This window comes from Coturnix japonica, chromosome 18, assembly GCF_054131305.1.
Source record: "Coturnix japonica strain WE chromosome 18, WE-NBRP24, whole genome shotgun sequence".
Taxonomy (NCBI): domain Eukaryota; kingdom Metazoa; phylum Chordata; class Aves; order Galliformes; family Phasianidae; genus Coturnix; species Coturnix japonica.
The window spans coordinates 11,041,713-11,061,585 of NC_140680.1; the positions used below are offsets into that span (position 1 = coordinate 11,041,713).

The window sequence follows — 19,873 nt, forward strand, 5'->3', positions numbered from 1 at the left end:
CCGCCCTCCCTTCATTGCCTGGGGCCGCCGGTATCCACGTTGGGGGGGAGGGAGGGCGAGGACGGGAGCCCGGCGCCTCGCAGCCCCCAGCCGCACCCAGCAACCACCCGGCCCCGGGGCAGAGGTGTTCTGCATCCCACCAAAGCCAGATGCTGCCGGGAGATAAGATCCCAGCGCCTTTGTTTCGGGGAGAAAAGCCCAAAGCACCCTCCCTCCCGACAACTGAGGGTCGTTAAGCGAAGGCGTCACCGGCGATGGGCTGGCATCAGGAAGCGGCTCGGTGCCCCCGGCACTCAGCATCGCCCCCGGGACTCAGGGCTCCCCGTGGGCAGCGGAGCGGCGGTGAAGCAGATCCCACGTCCCGCGTGAATCAGACCCGGCCCCGCAGCGCGGCACCTCCCGGGGCTCGGTGCCAGGGCCCGGAGCTGGGGGAGGGCGTGTGGGAACGGTGCCTCAGGAAACCAGCGGGATTTACTGGGCTACACGCTAAATCCCCCTCACAAAAGGGGCCTGTTCGTGGGGACAGGATGCCGGTGGCTCAGCCACACTTGTTTGGCCAGCAGAGCCTGGCGGATTAAGGACAATTGGTTCAGCCCTGACAGAAAACACCAGGAATGTTCAACAATAAAATCATCCTCCAGTTGGTGTGAGGCTGCAGGCTCCGGCAGCCACCCCTGCCCCACGTCCCATAGAGCCGTCCAGCCTGGTGCTCCCCAGCCCCAGGATGGAGGGGATGCACGGATGTGCAGGGCAGCAGCAGCCCCCAAGCAGTGGATGGGGCACAGTGCAGGGCATTGCTGGGATCCCAGAAGCAGTGGTGAGTTGTAAGGATGATCCTCCCCAGCCTGTGAGCACACAGAGAGGAGGACACGGCACAGCCCCATCCCCAGGCACAGCCCAGGAATGGCTCTCCTCTCTCAGGGGGCCAGGACTGTACAGCCCCCCTCTGCCTGGGCAGTTTGCCCTCCGGCATGTGAATGCCCCATTCAGGGCTGTGCTAAATGCATTGGTTCTGGCACATTAGTGGACAGCTGGGATCCTTCCTCGGGGCAGGGAGGCTGTAGGGCCAGGGCAGGTTTCACACCTGCTGGTGGTCTGGGGGCCCCGGGGGGGAGATATGCCCAGGGGAGAGGGAGCAGGGCCCCATGGCCAGGAACTGGGAGAGGGGACGCAGGGCTGGGCTCCCCCTGAAGTGGGGAGGGGGCCCTCGGACAGCCCTGAAAACACACACAATGCCAGCACAGCACAGCACAAGTGCACGGATGAGACTAAGGGGCCTTGTTCCACCTGAGCCCCAGCACATCGCTCCCCAGAGCTGCACCCCTTTGTGCTGGGGGCTGCTCCCCTCCGCTGGAGCTGCCCCCACAGCTGGGAGCTGGAGAAGGAAACAAGATCCTGGGGCTAACGGCCCGGCAAAGCCCAGCCCTCACTGGAGCAGAGGAGACGGGGTGAAACCCTAGATCCAGGCAAACAGCTGCAGCCCCTGCCTGCCCACGATCCCTGCAGAGCTGAGCTGGGTGGAGCAGGGCAAGGCGGGCACCAGGAGCAGGGCCTGCAGCTCCCAAATCCTGCTCCCAGGGGCTCCGGGGTTAGGAGAAGGCAGCGCAGAACCCATAACTCACTTTTATCGGGTGTCCTGGGGAAGGCCGAGGTGGGGAGGGGGGGACCCCACTGTGCGGGGCCCAGGGCTCTTTCCCAGCCTGGGAGCCAGCAGCAGTTGGTGGATCAGTTTCAGGGTGATGGTGGTAGCGGAGTTCACGGTGGCTTAGCACAACAGCAGCTAATGGGGAACAGATGCAACAGGACTTTGTGCTGGAGTGGGGCTGGAGGCACAGGACCCCACTTCCTGCACCTGCGGCATTGCCCCCCCTCCAGCAGCGCCTGCCTTTCTCCCTCACCCCTGGGAGCAGCCCAGAAACTGCACCAAGATCTATTAAAAAAAAAAAAAATAATAATTTATCAGCTCGATATTTCATGTACATAAATATTCATCTCTATGGCTATGTACAGAGGCAGGCAGCGGGGCTCCCCCCCAGGAGCCACTTCCATTGAAGCACTGGACAACAGCTGACTCTCCAGGTAATGCCAGGGGCCCCAGGGTGATGCCCACCCCTGTGAGGCAGGGGATGATGCTGCCAGGTCCCAACCCAGGCTGCAGGCTCCAAGCAGAACTGTTGAGGAGCCCAGTCCCCAACAAGTAAAGACCCTTACGCCCAGAGAAGTGGGGGATCAGCCCTGTGAGGATATCTGCTGGCATCGCCCGGCCCTGCTGCCCCTAAGTCCTGCCGCTGGGGCAGGTGAAGAGGCAGGGAGCGAGCGGCATCGGGTCATGGGTGAAGACAGAGTCATCGGAGGAGCAGGTGCTGGTGGTGTCCTCACAGGAAGGCGAGTACTGCTCGAAGGGCATGGAGAGGTCCAGGTACTGCAGAGGACACAGCGCTGTCACTGCCTGCCCTGTGCCCCTGCAGGGGCCATCCCCTCCTCCGCTCACCTCCTCCGAGATGGCCGCCAGGATCTTGTCCAGCCCCTCCACCAGCTGCTTGAAGGTGGGCCGCTGCGAGGGGACCGCGTGCCAGCACTCCCGCATCAGCATGTACCTGGGGGTGAGGGCAGGTTATGGGGGTGCCGCTGCCCACCCTCACCCACCCCCTGGAGCTGGTACTCACAGCTCATGGGTGCAGTTGGATGGGCAGTCCATGCGGTGCCCCTCCTTCAGCAGCTTGAAGAGCTCCTCCACGGGGATGCCAGGGTACGGGGAGCCACCCAGAGTGAAGATCTCCCACATCAGGATCCCAAAGGACCACCTGCGATTGTACATGGCACTGAACTGTGTGACTATCCCAGGCAGGGGGCTGTTCCCCCCACCCTGCCGTACCCTGCCATATGAGAGCTCTGGCCAGCACCAGAGCAGAGCTTCACCCCATGGAGCATCCCTACCCTATAGCTGAGGACCCTACAGTGCTACCTCACCCCAAAAACATGGGAGCCCTTGGCCCCCAGCACTCACACATCACTCTGGTGGGTGTAGACGCGGTCGAACAAGGCCTCAGGTGCCATCCACTTGACGGGCAAGCGGCCCTACAGGAACAAACTTCAGCTCAGCCAGGCTTATGGATTTCCATCCCACACCCTGCCCTGCACCTGGCCTCACACTCACATTGCTGGTTTTCTTGTAGTAATCAATGTCGTGGACATCTCTGGCCAAGCCAAAATCAGCAATTTTCATCACATTTTCTGCTGTGACCAGGACGTTGCGCGCAGCCAGGTCACGGTGGATGCACTGCCAGGGGGAACACATCACCTCTGGTGTGAGATGGCAGCTCCCACCCTCGGCCCCCCAGCACCACAACCCCCAGGAGATGCCCAGGCCTCGTGCCCTGCACTGTGGCACTCAGATTGCCGTCCCTACCCGCCTGGACTCCAGGTACTCCATGCCGCGGGCCACCTGGTAGACGCAGGACACCAGGTCCTTGAAGCAGAGCTGCTCCTCGTGCAGCTCCGTGATGTCAAAGGTGTAGTCGGGTGTGGGGGGCCGCCGTGCCCGCAGGTACTCACGCAGGTTGCCCTTGGCAGCAAACTCCACTATCACATAGAGGGGCCCTAGGGAAGACACACAGCACTCAGCCCTGCCCCATCCACCCCAGCACCCCCCTGCCCCTGAGCCCCTCACCGTCCTGCGTGCACACTCCTAGCAAATTGATGATGTTCTTGTGCTTGTCCATCAGCTTCATCATCTCCATCTCGGAGATGAGGTCAGCCAGGTCTTTGTCAGTGGCGTTGTCTGTTGACAGAGGGCCGTGTCACTGATGCTGGGGTGGCACCAATGCAGCAGCCATGCCCAGGACGCCACAGCACGACTGATACCTTTGAGCATTTTGACAGCCACGGTGACAGCTCGGTCCGGCCACTGCCTGTCGATGCCGTACGCCTCCGCCCGCACCACCTGCCCAAAGCAGCCCTCGCCCAGGGGCTTCCCCAGCACCAACCTGCCAGGGGAGGCAGAGCTGTGAGCACACAGTGGGGCTGACCCTGCTCCAAGCCCATGGGGCACAGTGCCCCGGCACTGCCAGCCCTCTCCAGCTCCTTACTTTTCTCGAGGGAATTCCCACTTGGAATCCAGGGGCAGGTCCATCTCCACGACGCCCGCCAGCATGGGGGCACAGCTGGAGGAGAGGCGGGTGACACGCATCAGCGACGTGCTGGACTTCCCTGATGAGCTGGAGTCCAGGGAGAACTGCGGGGACAGCACAGCAGCCCTCAGACACCTGGGAGTCACACTGAGACCTGGTGCTGCTGAGAGCAATGGGGTGAGGGCAGCCCCAAGGACAAGCAACAGGGACAGGTGGCAGCAGCAGGGCCAGTTGTCACCAAGGTGCCCCCAGCTCAGCCCTCACCTGTCGGATGAGTGGGAATTTGGAGAGCTTGTGCACTGCCATGGGCTCCAGGGGCTGCTTGCTCGACTGTGTCTGCATGCGGCACAGCACCACGATGATGAGGGCCATGGCCACAGCCAGCGAGCCCGACGTGTAGATGATGATGTCGGTGTACTTGGCCTCGGAGGTCTCAGCTTCATGCACCAGCTCTTCTTCTAGAAGGAGAGCACACGTCAGTCCACACCACGGTCCCCATGCTGCTTTCAGCCCTAACCCCAGCTCTAACCTCAGCCCTACCTGGGAGCACAGTGAGCCACGCTGACTGGTAGGAGAGGCCGATGGAGTTCCCTGCCAGGCAGGTGTACTCGCCTGCGTCCTCCATGGTGACATTGCGCAGGTACAGCACCTCCACCTCGGAGCTGTTGATATCTGCGGTCTGTGGGCAGAACGAGGGACCGTGAGCATCCCTGTGTGGGGACAAGCTCCATGTGACCCTGCCACCCCCCAGCTGCTACCTTGAGCACTTGCACGTAGGGCACCCCGTCAGGGCCATAGCTGCTGCCGTTCACCTCAATGTGCTTCAGCCACTGGATATGGGGCTGGGCATCGCTGTACACCTTGCAGAAGAACTCCACGTCGCTGCCCACCAGGGCAGTGGTGTTGGCAGGCAGCCCCGCCTGCAGGATGGGCCGGTGCGGGGACCTCTCTGCACACAGGGCATAGGGGCAAAGTCACACACAGTACCCAGGGGGGTCCCAGCCCTACCTCCCTCAGGTGCTGGGACACGAGGGCTGCTCAAGCAGAGCAGATGAGGATGGGCTCCTCTGCCTTCATCCCCTGCAGCCCATCCCCTCTCGCCAGCACAGTGGCAGCAGGGACCCCCCTGGCACCACCTGCGGACCCTCACCCAGCACATCCAGCAGGTAGCTGTAGCGGATGCTGCCGAACCTGTTCTCCACCAGACAGGTGTAGTTGCCACGGTCCGAGGGCACCACGCTCTCCATCACCAGGCTCCAGTGCTGGTGCCGGAGCTGCGACGGGGAGCAACAGGTTCAGGGGGCTGCAGCTGAGCCAGACACCAGGAGGAGAGGATGACATGGGGGGGGGCCCTTACCCGTATGCCCCCGATGCGGTGCTCCCCCCGGAACTCACGTCCATTCTTGAACCAGCGGATGCTGGGGCTGGGGCTGCCCGAGGCCGGGCAGCGGAACTTGACGGTGTTCCCCGCAGGGACAGCATACAGCTTCTTGTCCATGCGGTGAGGGTGAGTCCAGTACGGTGCTGGGGAGAGACGGGGGGCATCGTGGGATGTGGCTTATGGCCTCGGGTGGGGGCTGCCCCCAGTCGCTCCCCCCATGACAGCACTCACCTCTGTGCACATAGACCGGCTCCTCGCTGCGGTCTCCGTGGGGACCATCCCCATCACTGTCTTCATCGTCATCACCCGATGCCAGCGAGTCTGCAAAGGAAAGCGGGTCACGAGGGGTGCCCCTGTCTTCAGGATGGGGTAAATCAGGCTGTGCTCCCCTCAGTGCTGCTCCGGGCCCTCACCCACTACAGAGATGGTGAAGTTGTGCAGGACTTCCCCGGTGCCCCGCGCCCGACACACACACAGCCCCGAGTCCTCGTAGGCGACCTCAGAGATCTGCACTGTGCCCGGCTGGAGGCGGACGCGGGGCCCCGGGAGCAGCGGCCGCGACTCCTTGTACCAGACCACAGTGGCACCGCTGCGGTTAGCGTTGCAGTGCAGCTTCAGAGCATTGCCCGGCTCCAACAGGAGCTGCTGCTCCTCCGACTCCAGCAGCGGGCTCTCAATCAGCTCTGCAGCCCGGGAGAGACGCGCTGAGCGCCGCGCACAGCGCCCCGGACAGCAGGAACCCACCGCGCTTCTCGGCGTGCACAGCGCACACACACACACACACACACACACACACACACACACACACACACGTCCTGGCCAGAGACGCGTGTACAAGGGCTGGACTCTGCCCCCGGGCGCTGGGACAAGGCTTCCCCCGCGACCGCCTGGCACTGCCGCGTTCCCGGCCAAGGCCACCCACGCCACGGTCCTTCCAGAGGGGTCTGCGCCCATTCTGCCGTACTGGGACGGGAAGGAACCGGGAGCGATCAGCGTCAAAGTTCCACCACCACCTCCGGCTCCCCGCGGACCCGGCCCACGCTGGTAAAGCGGCTCCAAAGCAAATATTCAGCTCTGTACTAAACTCAAGAGCCGCTCGGAGCAAAACCACCGCTGGGACAAACCAAAGCAGCGACGGTTCGGCCGCTCCGGGACCCGCAGCCCCCGCCCTGTCCGCGTGTTCCACGCGCCGCCGCCGCGCCCCGAGCCCCGCAGCTGTCAGCACCGCGTGCGCCCCACCGCACCGCACCGGCACCGCCCGCAGCACCCAGCCCAGCCCGCAGCCGGGCTGCCGATGCTCGAAAGCACGAGAAGCGGGGCCGGGAAAAACCAGCACCGGAGCCGCCTTCACCCCCCCAGCCGTCCCGTCCGTACCTGGCTCCATCTCCCCGCGGTGCGAAGCGGCCGGGCCGACCGCCAGCAGCAGCCCCGCCAGGACGAGCCAGAGCGGCAGCATCTTCCGGGCCTCCCGTGGGAAGCGGCACCGCGGCCAGGAGCTGCGGCGCCCCGCGACCGTCGGGCAGCGCCGGCTGCGCGGAGCCCCGACGGCGCGGCTGCTCCGGCTGCTCCGGCCCCGCACCGGCCTCGTCGGGGAGGGCCCGGGCAAAGTCCTGCGGGGCCGGGCGGGCTCCGCTCAGCGCCGCGGCCCCATGGCGGCCCCGACTCTCGCCCCGCCGCGCTGTGCCGAGGGCGCGGGCACTTTGTAGGGCGGCGCTCGGGTTACGCGGCGCCGCGGGCGGCCTCGCCGGGGGCGGCCCCGGCCCCGCCCGCTGCCCGCTGCCCACCCCCCCCCCGTCCCCCGCCCCCGGGTCCCGGCCGTTTCTCGGCGCCGCCCACCGCCCGCAGCCCGCAGCCCCCGCGGCGCGTTGCTGGGCGCCGTTCCCGTGGCTGGGCGCTCGGGCTAATTGCCGCCGCTGCAATTAGCGCGGCGTTATCGCTGCCGGGGCCATCAAGTGGCCGTGACCCCCATTAGGAGTCCATAAGGCTGCGTCGTAAAACACCGCGGGGCTGCGAGGCGGGGCCGGCCCGGCCCTAATCCGTGCCATAAACACCTCTCCGCGGAGAGACCCCCGACACCGGGAGCGGTCCCGGCCGCGTCCCGTTTTCCCGGTCCGTGCGGGAACGAAGCCGGGAGCCGAGCCCCGGAGCTCCCCGCGGAGCCGCTTTGAGACGGTGCCGCGATGTTGCGCCGTCCGGGGGCTGCCGCTGTCCCCCCCCGTTGCTCGGGGCCGTGACTCCGGGTTGCAGCAGCGCCGCGTGCTGTGCTCGGCCGCTCCCTCCTGGGGTCCCGCTCCCTTCCCGGAGCCCCCACGGCCGCAGCCCCCGGCAGCTGTTCCGCACGGCACATTCCTGCCGGCGCGTGAAGCGGACGAGAACATCAATTTCACGGAGCAGCAGCCGCCTCCACAGGGCTTTGAAAAGTGCCGGAAGTGCAGAAAAGCGCTTTGGCTCCATCTGAACCAAACAGAACCAAAAGAGGGGCACGGAGATGCCCAGCAAAGCAGAGGCAGCGGTCAGGCCTTGGGTGGTGGGAGCGGCAGATCCACAGCTGTGTGGGGAGGGATGCACAAAGCCCTGCAAGGGTGCTGGGAGCCTGGGATGGGCACCGAGACCCCTCCGTATCCCTGCCTGGTTCCTGCAGTGGGGATGGAGCCAGGTGGGCACATGGGAGCAGGGCAATGGGAGCCGTGCCGGCAGCTTGTCCTGTGCCAGGATGGGGCAGTGGGGGCTGCAGGGAGCTGCTCCCCTCCCATCAATGGGGCCAGGGGGATTGGGCTGCCTCGCTTGATTTATGGCAGCAACTGAAGGCAAACAAAAAGCCCTTCAAGGCAGCACAGCCCTCTGCCTGCTGCCCGGCTCTGGCAGCGCCGCCATCGCACCGCCACGCCAGCAGCTCAACAAGGGGGGATTGTGCCAGCGCCGGATCCCTGTGCCACGGCACAGCCCTGCCCTGACACCTTGCTTTGCCACGGCACCGTGAGGGACACACGTCCCCATGGCCACTGAGCTGCCCAGAGAGAGGGTGCTCAGAAGTGAGCATGGGGTGGATGGGGCAGCAGGAGTTGCTCTACCCTGTGCCCAAGGATCCCCGCTGTTTCCCTGTGCCCAGCCAGACCCACAGCCCCGCTCGAGTGCAGGGCCCCGCGGCAGCAGCACGAATGAGGGGCTGGGCGCAGGAGCTCCATCCTCCCACCCCTGCCCCTTCCCCCAGGCAGTAAATCATCCTCGCTCCCGTCATGAAAGGCCCATGTATGCGCTGCCGGCGCAGGGAGCCTGCCTGGTGCCAACAATATTGCTCTTGGAAGGCAGCCGGGGCTGCGGGAACACAGCCGCCCCTTGTGCCTGGCCCCAGCGCTCGCCGCCGGTCCTGCTGCGGTCGCACCTGCGGCCAGCGTGCACGGCCGGCGGCTCCTGGGGGGGCCGGAGCCCGGGGGGCTCTTTCCTCCTGGAAGTTTCTCTTGGCCGCTCCTGAATGGCTGTTGTTAGGGGTGCAGGTCCCCAGCTCTCAGCACCCTGTATGTGCACGGCGTCAGGATGCTGAGGCCAAGCGAGTGGGGCCACAAGAGCCATGTGAGAATATCCCCACTGCCCTCAGCATCACTGCTCCAGCCACAGCCTGCAGCCCAATGATCAGACACACTAGTGGCTGCTCCAGCCTTGTGTGTGCATGGAAACTGGGCAGGAAGGAGCTGGTCGTGGGACACAGGTCCCAGCCCTGCGGCTCATCCTGCAGAGTGGGCTCAGGGCAGGAGCTCAGTCCGTGCTGCTCCGGGAGCAGAATGCTGAGCTGCTGCTGATCCTTATCTCCCACAGGGAGGGACCGATGAAGCAACCCAGCCAGGTTAAGGTTTAACCAGGCACCACTTGGCAAACACAATCCTGTTGTTCCCTCTGTGGAGGTGAGAATACAGGGCCTGGCACAGGGGCTGCTGTGTGATGGATACGGAGCCCCAGCCAAGCCCCCATCAGCAGGCACTGTGCTCCTTCCAAGGCAAGCAGGGAGCAGCATCCTGCAGCACAGCATGAGCAGTGAGATGCCCATCCCCATCGCAGCCCCCTGGGGACAGCCATGCCACACTCAGGAACAGGCTGTAGGGGTGCTGCCACCCAGGGTGCCGCACACCCCATGTGCTGAGCAATACTCTGGGAGCAGCAGGGTGCTGCAAGGCAAGAGCCGGGCCACCCCTGTGTTCCCAAACCCTAATGGCAAGCAGGCACCCTGCCCTACATCTGCACCCGATTTACTTGCTGGAGACAGCGGGGCCACGAGGGAGGGCAGTGGTTAGAGCTGCAGATGGGGCTGAGCTCCTCCCCAGCCGAGGGGCTCCCAGCGCCGTGCTGGGGCTCAGCTGGGCAGGCTCTGCAGAGCTGGCTATGGAAGGGCAGGGGATGGCGGCACTCCCATGGGGATGTGGCCGTGGTGGCTCCACACCCTGTGCTCGCTGCCAGCACGGAAGGCGCTGGGGTTTGGCCATGGCAGCCGCAGCCCCGGCACAGCCAGGTGCTGCCCGCAGGGCTCCAGGCAGGGACAGGAGGCACCGCTGTGGGATTAAAGGGCCATAGTGTGCTCAGCCTCCCCCAGCACACTGCCCCACTGCTGGGTCACAGCTCCCTTGGCATCACACTGAGGGTGCCCAGGATAAGTGAGGGCTGGAGCGTGCCAGCTGGCCCTGGCAGCAGGACATAGCCTGGACAAGGCACAGCCTGCAGCTGGGCAATGGGGCACCACTGCTGGGTACCATCTAGGCTGTGCTGGGAGCACATCCTGCCCCAGTGAGGCGTGGTGCAGACAGAGCAGTGGCTGTGCACCATCGCTCTGCTCCCACGCTGCCAGGAAATGGTCCATTGCCCCGTGGCTGTGATGGATGTTTTCAGCACAAGCAGCACAACAGCACATAGAAGTGCCAGCGCTCTGTGGGTGCAGACTGTCCTGCCTTCCCCTTGGTGACGTTGTGCGCCCCAGGCCACGCAGATGTGGCAGAGGAGCACAGTGAAGGCACTTGGCGGCTCCGTCCGGATCTCAGGGTGCCCGGGGAGAGCAGATGGGAACACAAACCTCCCATCCCTCCCAAACAAGTCAGAGGGGTCCGTATCCTCTCTGCTTTGCTTTGAAGGATGGCAGAAACCCAGGAATGGCTGTAGTAAAGAGGCAGCACCCAGAAGTAGTAATAAACACTCTATTCGGAGAGCTTCACCTTAGGGAAACAGCAGATACATAAACATCATGTACAGAGGAAGGCAGAACTGTCGGTACACAGTGGAGTGACACACCAGACTGGGCAGTGCTGGAAATGGATCCCTCCTGGTGTCAATGCACATCTAGCAGACACCTGCCCTCGTGCAGCGAGACGAGAGCGAAGCAGTGGAGATGGGAGCTGGAGGCCATCCAGCAGCACCAGGCACACAATGCTGCCTTTACTTCACTGCAATTTTCTGCTGGTTGATCAGCTCGCTTGGTTTAACAGGACTCCCTCTCAAGCAGGAGGCTGAGGTCAGCCCTCAGACGTAGAACAAGACTGGAAAACATCAGAAAGGCGAACCCAGCCCAGCAGTAGCCTGTCCTAAGGGGAGATGGCAGATCCTGTACAGGGTGAAGGCAAACAAAGCTTGTGCACAACCTTGAGCTGGGGGTAGGGGGAGGAAGGCACTCACTCCAAGTGCAGAGATCAGCAACCAGCTCTCTCCCATTGCTTAACCTGATCAGCACCCGCAGGGTTTTGGAGGTGCCCCCCCAGCCTGGCTCTCAGCCTCGCAAAGGCGGCAGCTGCTCAGCCTGGAACGCAGCACCGGCAGTGCAGGGCCCCACAGTGCCCTCCAGCAGCTGCTGCAGCAGTGGGAGGCAGCAGCTCTGCTCTGCACGTCCATCACCTCCACTCCTGTCAGCCAGGCAGGTCCTCGTCCTCCAGCTCCACAGCTGGGACAGGGACAAAGCCATGTGGTGCCCAACATGGAGCAGTGGCGCTGAGCACAAGGCCAGCCCGACAACACGGCCCCTGCGGTGGCCCAGCAAAGAACAGCACTGCCCTCGCTCAAGGGCGGAACATCTGAAGGACTCCTCCTAAATGCACAACAGCCTCAGATCCCCCCCTTCCTTCTGGGAGCTCTTTGAACAGACCCAGTGCATTAACACCACGAAGAGACCATCTGTCTTAATTTCTGGTTTTGAAAGACAGAACATCTCCGTGATGGTACAAATGTGTAAGAACTTTGAGGAGAGGGGTTGGGCAAGTAGTGCCTAATGAAGGACTAAGTAAGACTTGGAGGTTTCCAGCCAGCAAACAATTCAACCAACCTACACTGCACTATCCTGTTATTTCTAAACTCATCTCTATTCTTGTTTCCCTTTAAAACTCTCCTCCTCTATCAGCATTTTGCTGGCAGGAGGGAAAACGCTGCACTTACACACAGACTGACAGAACCCGAGATGGACCCTTCCTGCTCACCTTCCTCTGCTGACTGCATTCAGGTCTCGGAGATTTCCACCACTGCCAAGTTTGGCTGAGACTGGTTGAAGTTATGAAGGGTAAAGACACACACAGTGAATGATCACATACACCTGTTTCCATAGGAAACCAGGCTAAACTGTTTCTTCCTCCCACGTGGCAATGCTCAGAGTGAAGGGCTGAGCTGCCTGGAGAGCCACGAGCTCCAAGTCCTCCATCAGCCCAACGCTCCCACCAGCAGCACTGTATGTACACCATAAAACCACGACTACTTGTTAGACACCAAACGACACAGCTCCTCAACTGCAGCACTGAGAAAGGCTCTGACAGCAACCAGCGGCTCAAGGAATTCTGCACACAAACCTGCCCAGGGGAATCACCACAAGAGGTGCCATGCTGCCATTTCCTATGTTAGTTCTGTAAAAAGCCAGGCAACCCACACGGCGTCCCATTCACACTGCATAAATGCTGCTTGCTATGGATTAGGAGATCTCCTCCAGCTAAAGACACCTCTAAGCACGGGCTGCTGGCCTCCAGGTGCAGAAATCCACTATTTGCTCTGGTGAGGGAGGAGGTAGATGTTACCAGCCTGTTGCCAGACTCTCCTTACACCAGATACACACCTCTCACACTGCACCCACCTTTACAGGAAGCAATTACACAATGAAAACTACTCTAAGGGAGTGAAGTATTTGCTGTCTACCAAGTCTCTTTCAGCTGGATCCTTTTTTGGACAGATTCAGTCCCTGTTCTGCTCAACGAGTGCATACAGGAGAGTAGGGCTTTGCTTATCCAGAGGGATAATGAAACCATTGTGGGCTGGCAAAGGATGTGTGTTCTTGGGCCACCAACAACTCCAAGAACGGTGCTGCAACTCGCTCTAGAAGTCTTGGCTGAAGTAACTGTAGCCTCCTGGAGCAGTTGTTTCTTCCCGGACATACTGCTGTGGTGGGAATGGTCCCACAACCGGCACCGCTCCCGGCATCCTGGACATGGGAGGGAGAAAGAGGAAGAGAAACAGTGTCAGAATGGCTCTGAAATCTGTCAGCTGCAATCAGTGCTCAGAAAACACGGCTGCCAGCAGAGTAACAGGCTGCTATAGATAAGTCAACAACTTGCCAGAAAAGCTTCCAAGTGGATTCTTATCCTCTGTGTGTGTGTGTGTAAACAGACACCTTTAGTATGGCAGAATTAGCTATTGCTTAGCTCAAGGACCGTGAAGAGCTTCCACTACAAAGCAAGTATCCTGGCTCCTTTCAGACTGCAGAAGCTGGTCTGGAACAGGACTTAGCAGCTAAATCCAGAAGCAGCTTTCTGAAAGGGAATTATTTGGCTGAAAAAGCTGGAACAACATCCATGGCCTTAAAGTGAACAGTTACGCATGTGTGCTGGGAATGCCTTCAGTGTTATCTTTCTAGAACGGGATAAATTCAGGCTCAATGTCTGCCATCCACTGACCCTGCCGTGCTGTTTGAGAGTTGGCCTTCACAAAGAGACAGATAGGGCTTATGCCCTCCCAGCAAATACTCAGGAGTGCAACAGGGCTGTAATTCCACAGGTACACAATGCAAGATTCCAGTTTTCCTTTTGGTCTGTCTGGGAAATTCAGTCACCATTTCAGGCAGTATCTCCTAATACCTCTTTCTTCTAACCCACTAACCAGCTTCTAAGCTGTCTCACCACCCCGGGTCAGTTACCAACCCTCCTTAATGTAACGCTTTGAAATCAGAGATCTGAACTTTGCCAGCGTCCAGAGTAAGTACATTCAGTGTTAATCATTTCCCTGGCAGAAGACGAACGATACGTGCAGGGGATTCTCCTGTTTAACTCACCAGATGTGAGAGTGAGTTCAGAAATACAGTCTAGGTTTCTGGAGCGTGGTGACTATGTGCCACATTTTACAACAAGCAGATCCAAGGGAGACCAGAATGACAAGTGGACCTCCACTACATCACACTTTGCTTCTGCTCACATCCTGGTTCTTACAGAAGTGTTGTTTAACAAGAATCAGGATGGACGTGCTCGCTGCAGAGGTCCACGCTGACCTGAACCTCTAAGACACAAAAGCAGTTGAAAGGCACTTCTGCTACAGCAGCATCCTTGAGCTGTCTGCAGATGGAGCTGCTGAAGAGGCTGAGAGGGCGCAAACCTACACTGGTTAATTGGCTTCAGAGCAAACAGTACAAGCTTGCACAAAGCACATTGTTCTGCTTGCGAGGGTCAGCTTGAAATACACATGCAATACTGTATTAAAGCTATATTGAAAACAGTTTGAACAGCAAGGCTGGAGATACAGTTAAACAATACAGTTACTTACTGATTCTTGTGCTTGAAGCCACTGATGTGAGCTTGGTACTGCTCTATGGAGTTCAGTACTATGTTACATGTGTTGCAGGGGTAGCCCTTCCCAGCTGAAACAGACATCAATGTTAACACACACAGCACAGCTAGCCAACAACTTGGTGCCTGAGGTAGAAACAAGTGAGATAATCAATCACTTGATGTGTTAAACAACTGCTCAACAAAGCAAGTAGCAAATGAATAGCCTGACCAGGCAGGGAGGTCACGGGATCCCATATCCCACCAGAGCTGGGTTAGTGGTATGTGGGAAACAGGGCCAGAAAACCTTTCCTGATCAGAACGTGGGTTTGTTATCTACAAAAACAAACACCCATTTCCTGTAAGCAGTTCACAATATCAGATGAGGTGAAAACTTAGCAATTAGAACAGCAAACCTGACGTTCTAATGTCTCTGTAACTCCACTTTTCTCCCCAAGTCCCACTTCTCCCACTCTGTGCATCTCCTCACAACAAATCAAGGGAGATAATACGTTTGTAAATTTGATGTTTCAATTAAGAAAAAAAAAAAGAAAAGAGGGGAAAAAAGAAGCAGCCAAAGGAGATGATACAGAATGTCAAATTCCACAGCGCAGCGCTCTGCTAAGCCTTGCTGAGGGTGCCAATTGGGAGCATTAAACTCTGTCCCTTGAGCCCTTCAGTTACAGTCAGTGTTCAAATTAACTGCAAAAAAAAAGCAAGTCTCCAGCAATAGCTGCAGGATGCAGACTGGTGCTTCTGTGTATCACAACAGTGATACTGCTGGAATGAAAGTTCTGGGGGTCATAGATAGCAAACAAGCAAGCAAAGCAGCAGAGCTGGCCACAGCAGCCCGTAATGGGAAAGTCTTGGCATACATCCCTGTGACACTACATGCCCCTCGGTTCCGGCTCCCTGGGGAAGGGCTCTGCCTGGGAGTCTCACAAAGTAAACACTTCCTTAAGGGAAAAGGGGACACTCACTCTAGGGGTGCAGAGCAGCATAAGCACTGAGTGAGAAGCACAGTCCTTTACGGCACACTCCTGCACCCTACACAGTAGACTCATAGAGGAACTTTAAGCAGAAAGGCATCTTGGCTCTGCTGTGAATGACACTTCATCTGCTGAGGGTCAGATCCCAACAGGGATGGTGTGTTTAGAGATCAGAGCCTTTATGAAAGTATATATCAGAATTCAAGCCCAGTTTAGTAAGAGAAAACAAGAAGCTTGGGCTGGGAAGAACTGTGCTGGCATGCCAGCTTGGCATGGCTGTCAGCACAGAGAGACAAGCAAAGCGAGCAGGGAAATACACCCCTGAGTGCAGCCTGTCTCACCAGAACAGCTCCACACTATGTCACAGCTCTGCAGCCTCACCTGGAACAGCTTAAACACCACAGAGCTGTGGATGGAGATACTCCAGCTCTGTAAGCACTGCACAGAACACATCGATCACACGGCAACAGCACTGCCCACTTTCCCAGCCTGGGCTGGGGCTCCACAGCCTGAGTCACAACAAAACGGAACCACTGATCAGGCCCCGCTAATTAGGTAAAAGCTGATGGGTAACACAAGATTTGAATCACCTTTTCCATCTCCCACATGACTACACAATGTGGGAGAGAATATTGCTGGGATAATTGAGTTTAATTTCTCTTAAGTGTTACCAGTAGCTAAAGGTGGCCCGCAAAGTATTAGAATAATTAATCTTCTGCTTATGGGCATAGTTATGACAGGGAAAGAAGCCCTTGAAGAAGATTTTAAGATGATTTGTCTGCTTATTTACTTCAAGCATCCAGCAGGGTACTACACAATTCCTGGTCCAACAGAAGGATGCTGGAAAGAACAAGGGAGTTCACTGTGTGTGCTTTCACTGGACTCCAAGGGCTTTCATCATACAGAAGTACTCAAAAGGAACAGATCATAAACCAAATGAGTGTTAACTGTCTGCCTAAAGTTCCTCCTTAATAGCTCAATTTTTTCCACATTCCTGCTTGCTCCAGAGAGAGTTGCATCAGATGAAGTGCCCACACAGAGGCAGAAAGCATTCGGGGAGAAATCTCTCTGGCTTTCATGTGCTTTGAAGCAGCAGGTGCAGTTAAACCTATTTCTTCCATCTTTGCCTAGTCCCTTAGACATTTTTGAAGCATCAAATGCCACTTTTATCTTTCCATTTTGGATGCAATCCACCTAGCTGGAAACAGCACTGGCCAAAATCCCTGGATTATCTTCACAGAGAATAAAAAGGACACGTACTTGATGAGACAACATTGCAAAACACAACTCAAAGCTCCTCACGAGCAGCTACAGTCTAAAAACCTCTCCTGCTGCCAAGGCATTACAATACCAACCAGATCAGTCTTGTGAGACATCATCAAGATCCTCATGACAAGCAATTCTCCCCTACTCCCTCCACACAGAACCCCTCATTCAGAGTCCTGTCAGATGCACAGTGCTGCTCTCCCACCCTGCTCTCCAGCTCCTTACCAACCTGTCTGCTGTGAACTCACCGAGGAAGGACGATGTCGGTGCGTCAGGAGTTCGGCCATAGCGTGCCATCAGCTTGTGTTTGGTTTCTTGCTTTCTGTGTTTCTTACCTACATAATGTTGTTTTGCCATAAGGGGGTTGTTGAAAGTAGCGTGGCAGAGGCTACAGAACTTGTCTGGGTCTGTAATGTCCTTGTTCTCTTCATTAGAGGATACAGTAGAGGTGGGGAGGGTAGCGGGATGTTTCTGTGGGGGCACCACTTCTGTAGGATGAATCCAAACTCTTGGTCAGTTAAATAGAAAAAAAACCCAAAAAACAAAAAAACGAAAAAAGGTAATTTTATTTCCCCCAAACATGCATTAAACAACCAAAGAAACCAACCCAACTCAACCCCAAAACCATAAAACAGCCCCAAAAAGAAACCCAGTCAGAGGATGTAAGACCTCTGGATAAATCCGTGTTGCTCCAACCTCCTCCCTTATTGCTCCAGAACTGGAAGGCACAAGGTAAGACAACTCCCAGCAGGGGGCACAAACAGCAGAGAGGAGCTAAACACCTGCAGGCTCCTCTCACAGGGCAGCAGCAGACAGCAGAACTATGTGTGCAGCCTCCCTTCTTGAAGGCTCCTCACAGCCAGACCCTGCCTTGAGAATGGGCCGTGGCAGAAAGCGGAGGCAAAGCACGAGGTCAGGGCAAGCACACAGTCCCACTTCCCAGCCTCCGGCTGTTTGCAGCTCAGAAGTCGCCGAACCACAGAAGCTACAACCCTGTAGCTGAGCAGGCCTGACAAATTAATCTCACAGCAATGGGCTCTGTCCCATTTCTTGCATGCAGGAGCATTTAGCCAAGCCATTCTACCAAGCACGTTGTTGATAAAGGCCATGGATCTGGAGGCAGGCTGCTGGCTTTCCCTGCTTCACAGCCAACACCACACAGATGTAACAAGGATGACATATGTCCAATAGCACCTCCCAATGGAAAGTAATTACGTGCAGCATTTTCCTACTTTGAGCTTCACAACACAAAGGCACTGCAGGACAGACACACCTTCCACTTTAGGGGACTGTTGCTTCAAGTTCTTGGCATGAGTCTTCCCCAGGTAGTGAGATGTGGCCACAGCAGGAGAAGAAAAGGTCATGTTACAGATGGGACAACACTTGTTCCTGTCCTCCCCATTGGTGCCTTCCTGCTTGCTCTCCTGTGCACACAGAACGGCTGAGGTTAGGAAAAGTTTGTTACAACGAGGAACTCTAAGGCATTCAAGGAACTGAATCATCAGAGATGCTGAATGTGAAGTTGTTTGAATAAGACTTCCATTCCGCTCCTTCAGCAGAAGTGTTCCCACTTCAGATTCTCTTTTCCTCAGTCTTTTAGTGAAACACTACAGGTTCTGAGCCCAGAACAAGGCTAACTGCAGGGCAGCATGAACCAATCTGCCCCCTGCTCCCTAAGGTGTGAGTGAAGGAGCACAAACAGCGCTATCAGCTGGGCCATCAGCAAAGAAACGCCAGCTGGGCAGACAGTGGCAGTCACTGCTAGGCCTCACAATGCATGAAGGCAACCTCCTTCATCTCCCTTCCATCCATGCAACAAATCTATGAGGGTCAGGGACTACAACCAAAGCAATGACAGAAGTAGAATCTATTTCCCAAACGAGTCATGGAGCAGACGGCTGGTGAATAAACCCCTTAATGACCAAGAAGATGAAATAAAACTAAAAAAAGTGCAAAAAAAAAAACCCAACAACCCATGACTTAAAGAGAAGTGTGGTGAAGCAGGAACCCTGTGATATGCTGTCAGTGAAACAAAACGTTATACATGCTGTGATAACACTGACAGCTCCTTGCTTCTCTGCTCTTCTTGGAGGGCCCTTCAGAAAGAAGCAGCATGTGGTTCTTTAGGAGGGAAAGGCAACAGGAGCCGTACTCACCAACAGGGCTTAACCACAGAGCCCTTCCCAAAAGCTGTTCTTGGAGCCCACACCCACACAGCACAGGCTCCCCTCTCACCTTGGCGTCCAGCTTCATCTTCTTCCCAGGTGCCAGCTCCTCTTCGCCGTGGATGGAGAGATACCTCCGCACCTTGTTGGCGTGTTTCTTGCTCTGCGGGCAGCCACAGCGTTACCCATTGCTACCTATTGCAACCTATTGCTACCCATTGATACCCATTGCTACCCACTGCTACTAATTGATACCCATTGCTACCCATTGCTACTCATAGATACCCATTGAAACCTATTGCTACCCATTGATACCCACTGCTACCCATTGATTCCTATTGCTACCCATTGTTATGCATTGCTACCCACTGATACCCATTGCTACTCACTGATACCCATTGCTACTCACTGATACCCATTGCTACCCATTAATACCCACTGATACCCATTGCTACACATTGATGCCCACTGATACCATTGCTGCCCCCCGTTACCCATCGTTACCCATTAATACCCATTGCTACCTATTGATACCCATAGATACCCATTGTTACCCATTAATACCCCCCGTTCCCCCCCTCACCTGGTAATGCGCCAGTCGCTGTGACTCGGAGATGAGCAGCGCGCTGCACACCTTGCACTGCGCCTCGGTGAAGATGTGCCCGTTCTCCCGTATCAGCCGCTCCACTGCCAACACAACACAAACAACACAGCACACACCGATCTCAGCCCCATCCTCCCCCGGTGCCGCCTCGGTTCCGCTCCCCGCCCCGTGTCCCTCACCTGCCTCCTTCCCCACCGGCAGCGCCGCGGCGTCCCCGTTGCTACCCGCCCCGTCCGCCATCTTGGCCGCCCCGGTCGCTCTCGCGAGAGCGGCTTCCCGCGGGAGCGCCGTGTGCAGCACGTGTTGGTGGGGCGAAGCGGCGGCGGCCATGTTTGTTGAGGGCAGCGTAGGGGGCTGTGCGGCGCCGCCATTTGTCGCCGGGATCGCTGCAAGCAGGGAGGGGGGACTTGAACGGCTGCTGATTCAAGGCTGGAAGACCGCAACTCAATTAGTGGACACCGTTATGTTATTGCACCGTGTGAACTCAAGCAGTAAATAAGCCATCCATCCCGGCTGTACCCGAGGGGCTCCAATGGAGGCCTCAGCTCCGCTCCCCCGCTCCTTTAGGCCGCGCCG

At 57.8% G+C, this 19,873-nt stretch overlaps 2 protein-coding genes across 4 annotated transcripts; both read right to left on the reverse strand.

Annotated features, from left to right (window-relative positions):
- Positions 1-1,931: 1,931 nt before the first annotated feature.
- FGFR4 (fibroblast growth factor receptor 4) lies at positions 1,932-7,222 on the reverse strand. 2 transcript variants are annotated; one of them, XM_015876405.3, is made up of 17 exons: positions 6,886-7,222; positions 5,925-6,194; positions 5,743-5,832; positions 5,488-5,654; positions 5,281-5,404; positions 4,889-5,079; positions 4,671-4,809; positions 4,395-4,588; positions 4,089-4,234; positions 3,865-3,986; positions 3,671-3,781; positions 3,410-3,600; positions 3,158-3,280; positions 3,008-3,078; positions 2,667-2,804; positions 2,492-2,597; positions 1,932-2,422 (listed from the first exon to the last, which is right to left on the reverse strand). In XM_015876405.3, the coding sequence occupies exons 1-17, from the start codon at positions 6,965-6,967 to the stop codon at positions 2,276-2,278; spliced, it is 2,412 nt and encodes an 803-aa protein (XP_015731891.2). In that variant the 5' UTR covers positions 6,968-7,222; the 3' UTR covers positions 1,932-2,275. The 2 variants fall into 2 exon arrangements, with proteins under 2 accessions (XP_015731891.2, XP_015731890.2); XM_015876404.3 differs by lacking the exon at positions 5,925-6,194.
- Positions 7,223-10,674: 3,452 nt separating this feature from the next.
- On the reverse strand, positions 10,675-19,549 carry ZNF346 (zinc finger protein 346). Of its 2 annotated transcripts, none has more exons than XR_001558241.2 (7): positions 19,477-19,549; positions 19,277-19,380; positions 18,764-18,856; positions 17,802-17,952; positions 16,777-17,016; positions 14,272-14,420; positions 10,675-12,940 (listed from the first exon to the last, which is right to left on the reverse strand). XR_001558241.2 is itself a non-coding variant. In XM_015876244.2 (7 exons), the coding sequence occupies exons 1-7, from the start codon at positions 19,535-19,537 to the stop codon at positions 12,835-12,837; spliced, it is 849 nt and encodes a 282-aa protein (XP_015731730.2). In that variant the 5' UTR covers positions 19,538-19,549; the 3' UTR covers positions 10,675-12,834. The 2 variants fall into 2 exon arrangements, 1 of the variants encoding a protein (XP_015731730.2); XM_015876244.2 differs by having other exon boundaries at positions 14,272-14,365.
- Between the last annotated feature and the right edge of the window lie 324 nt (positions 19,550-19,873).

Excerpts from the sequence above, each read along its gene's own strand:
- FGFR4 (XM_015876405.3), bottom strand. The coding sequence starts at position 6,967 with ATGCTGCCGCTCTGGCTCGTCCTGGCGGGGCTGCTGCTGGCGGTCGGC. Across the intron at positions 5,655-5,742 it reads GCCGGTCTATGTGCACAGAG|CACCGTACTGGACTCACCCT; the intron begins GTGAGTGCTGTC and ends GTCTCTCCCCAG. Across the intron at positions 3,079-3,157 it reads ACTACAAGAAAACCAGCAAT|GGCCGCTTGCCCGTCAAGTG; the intron begins GTGAGTGTGAGG and ends TTGTTCCTGTAG.
- ZNF346 (XM_015876244.2), bottom strand. The coding sequence starts at position 19,537 with ATGGCGGACGGGGCGGGTAGCAACGGGGACGCCGCGGCGCTGCCGGTG. Across the intron at positions 19,381-19,476 it reads GCCGGTGGGGAAGGAGGCAG|TGGAGCGGCTGATACGGGAG; the intron begins GTGAGGGACACG and ends TTGTGTTGGCAG. Across the intron at positions 18,857-19,276 it reads AGCGACTGGCGCATTACCAG|AGCAAGAAACACGCCAACAA; the intron begins GTGAGGGGGGGA and ends GGCTGCCCGCAG.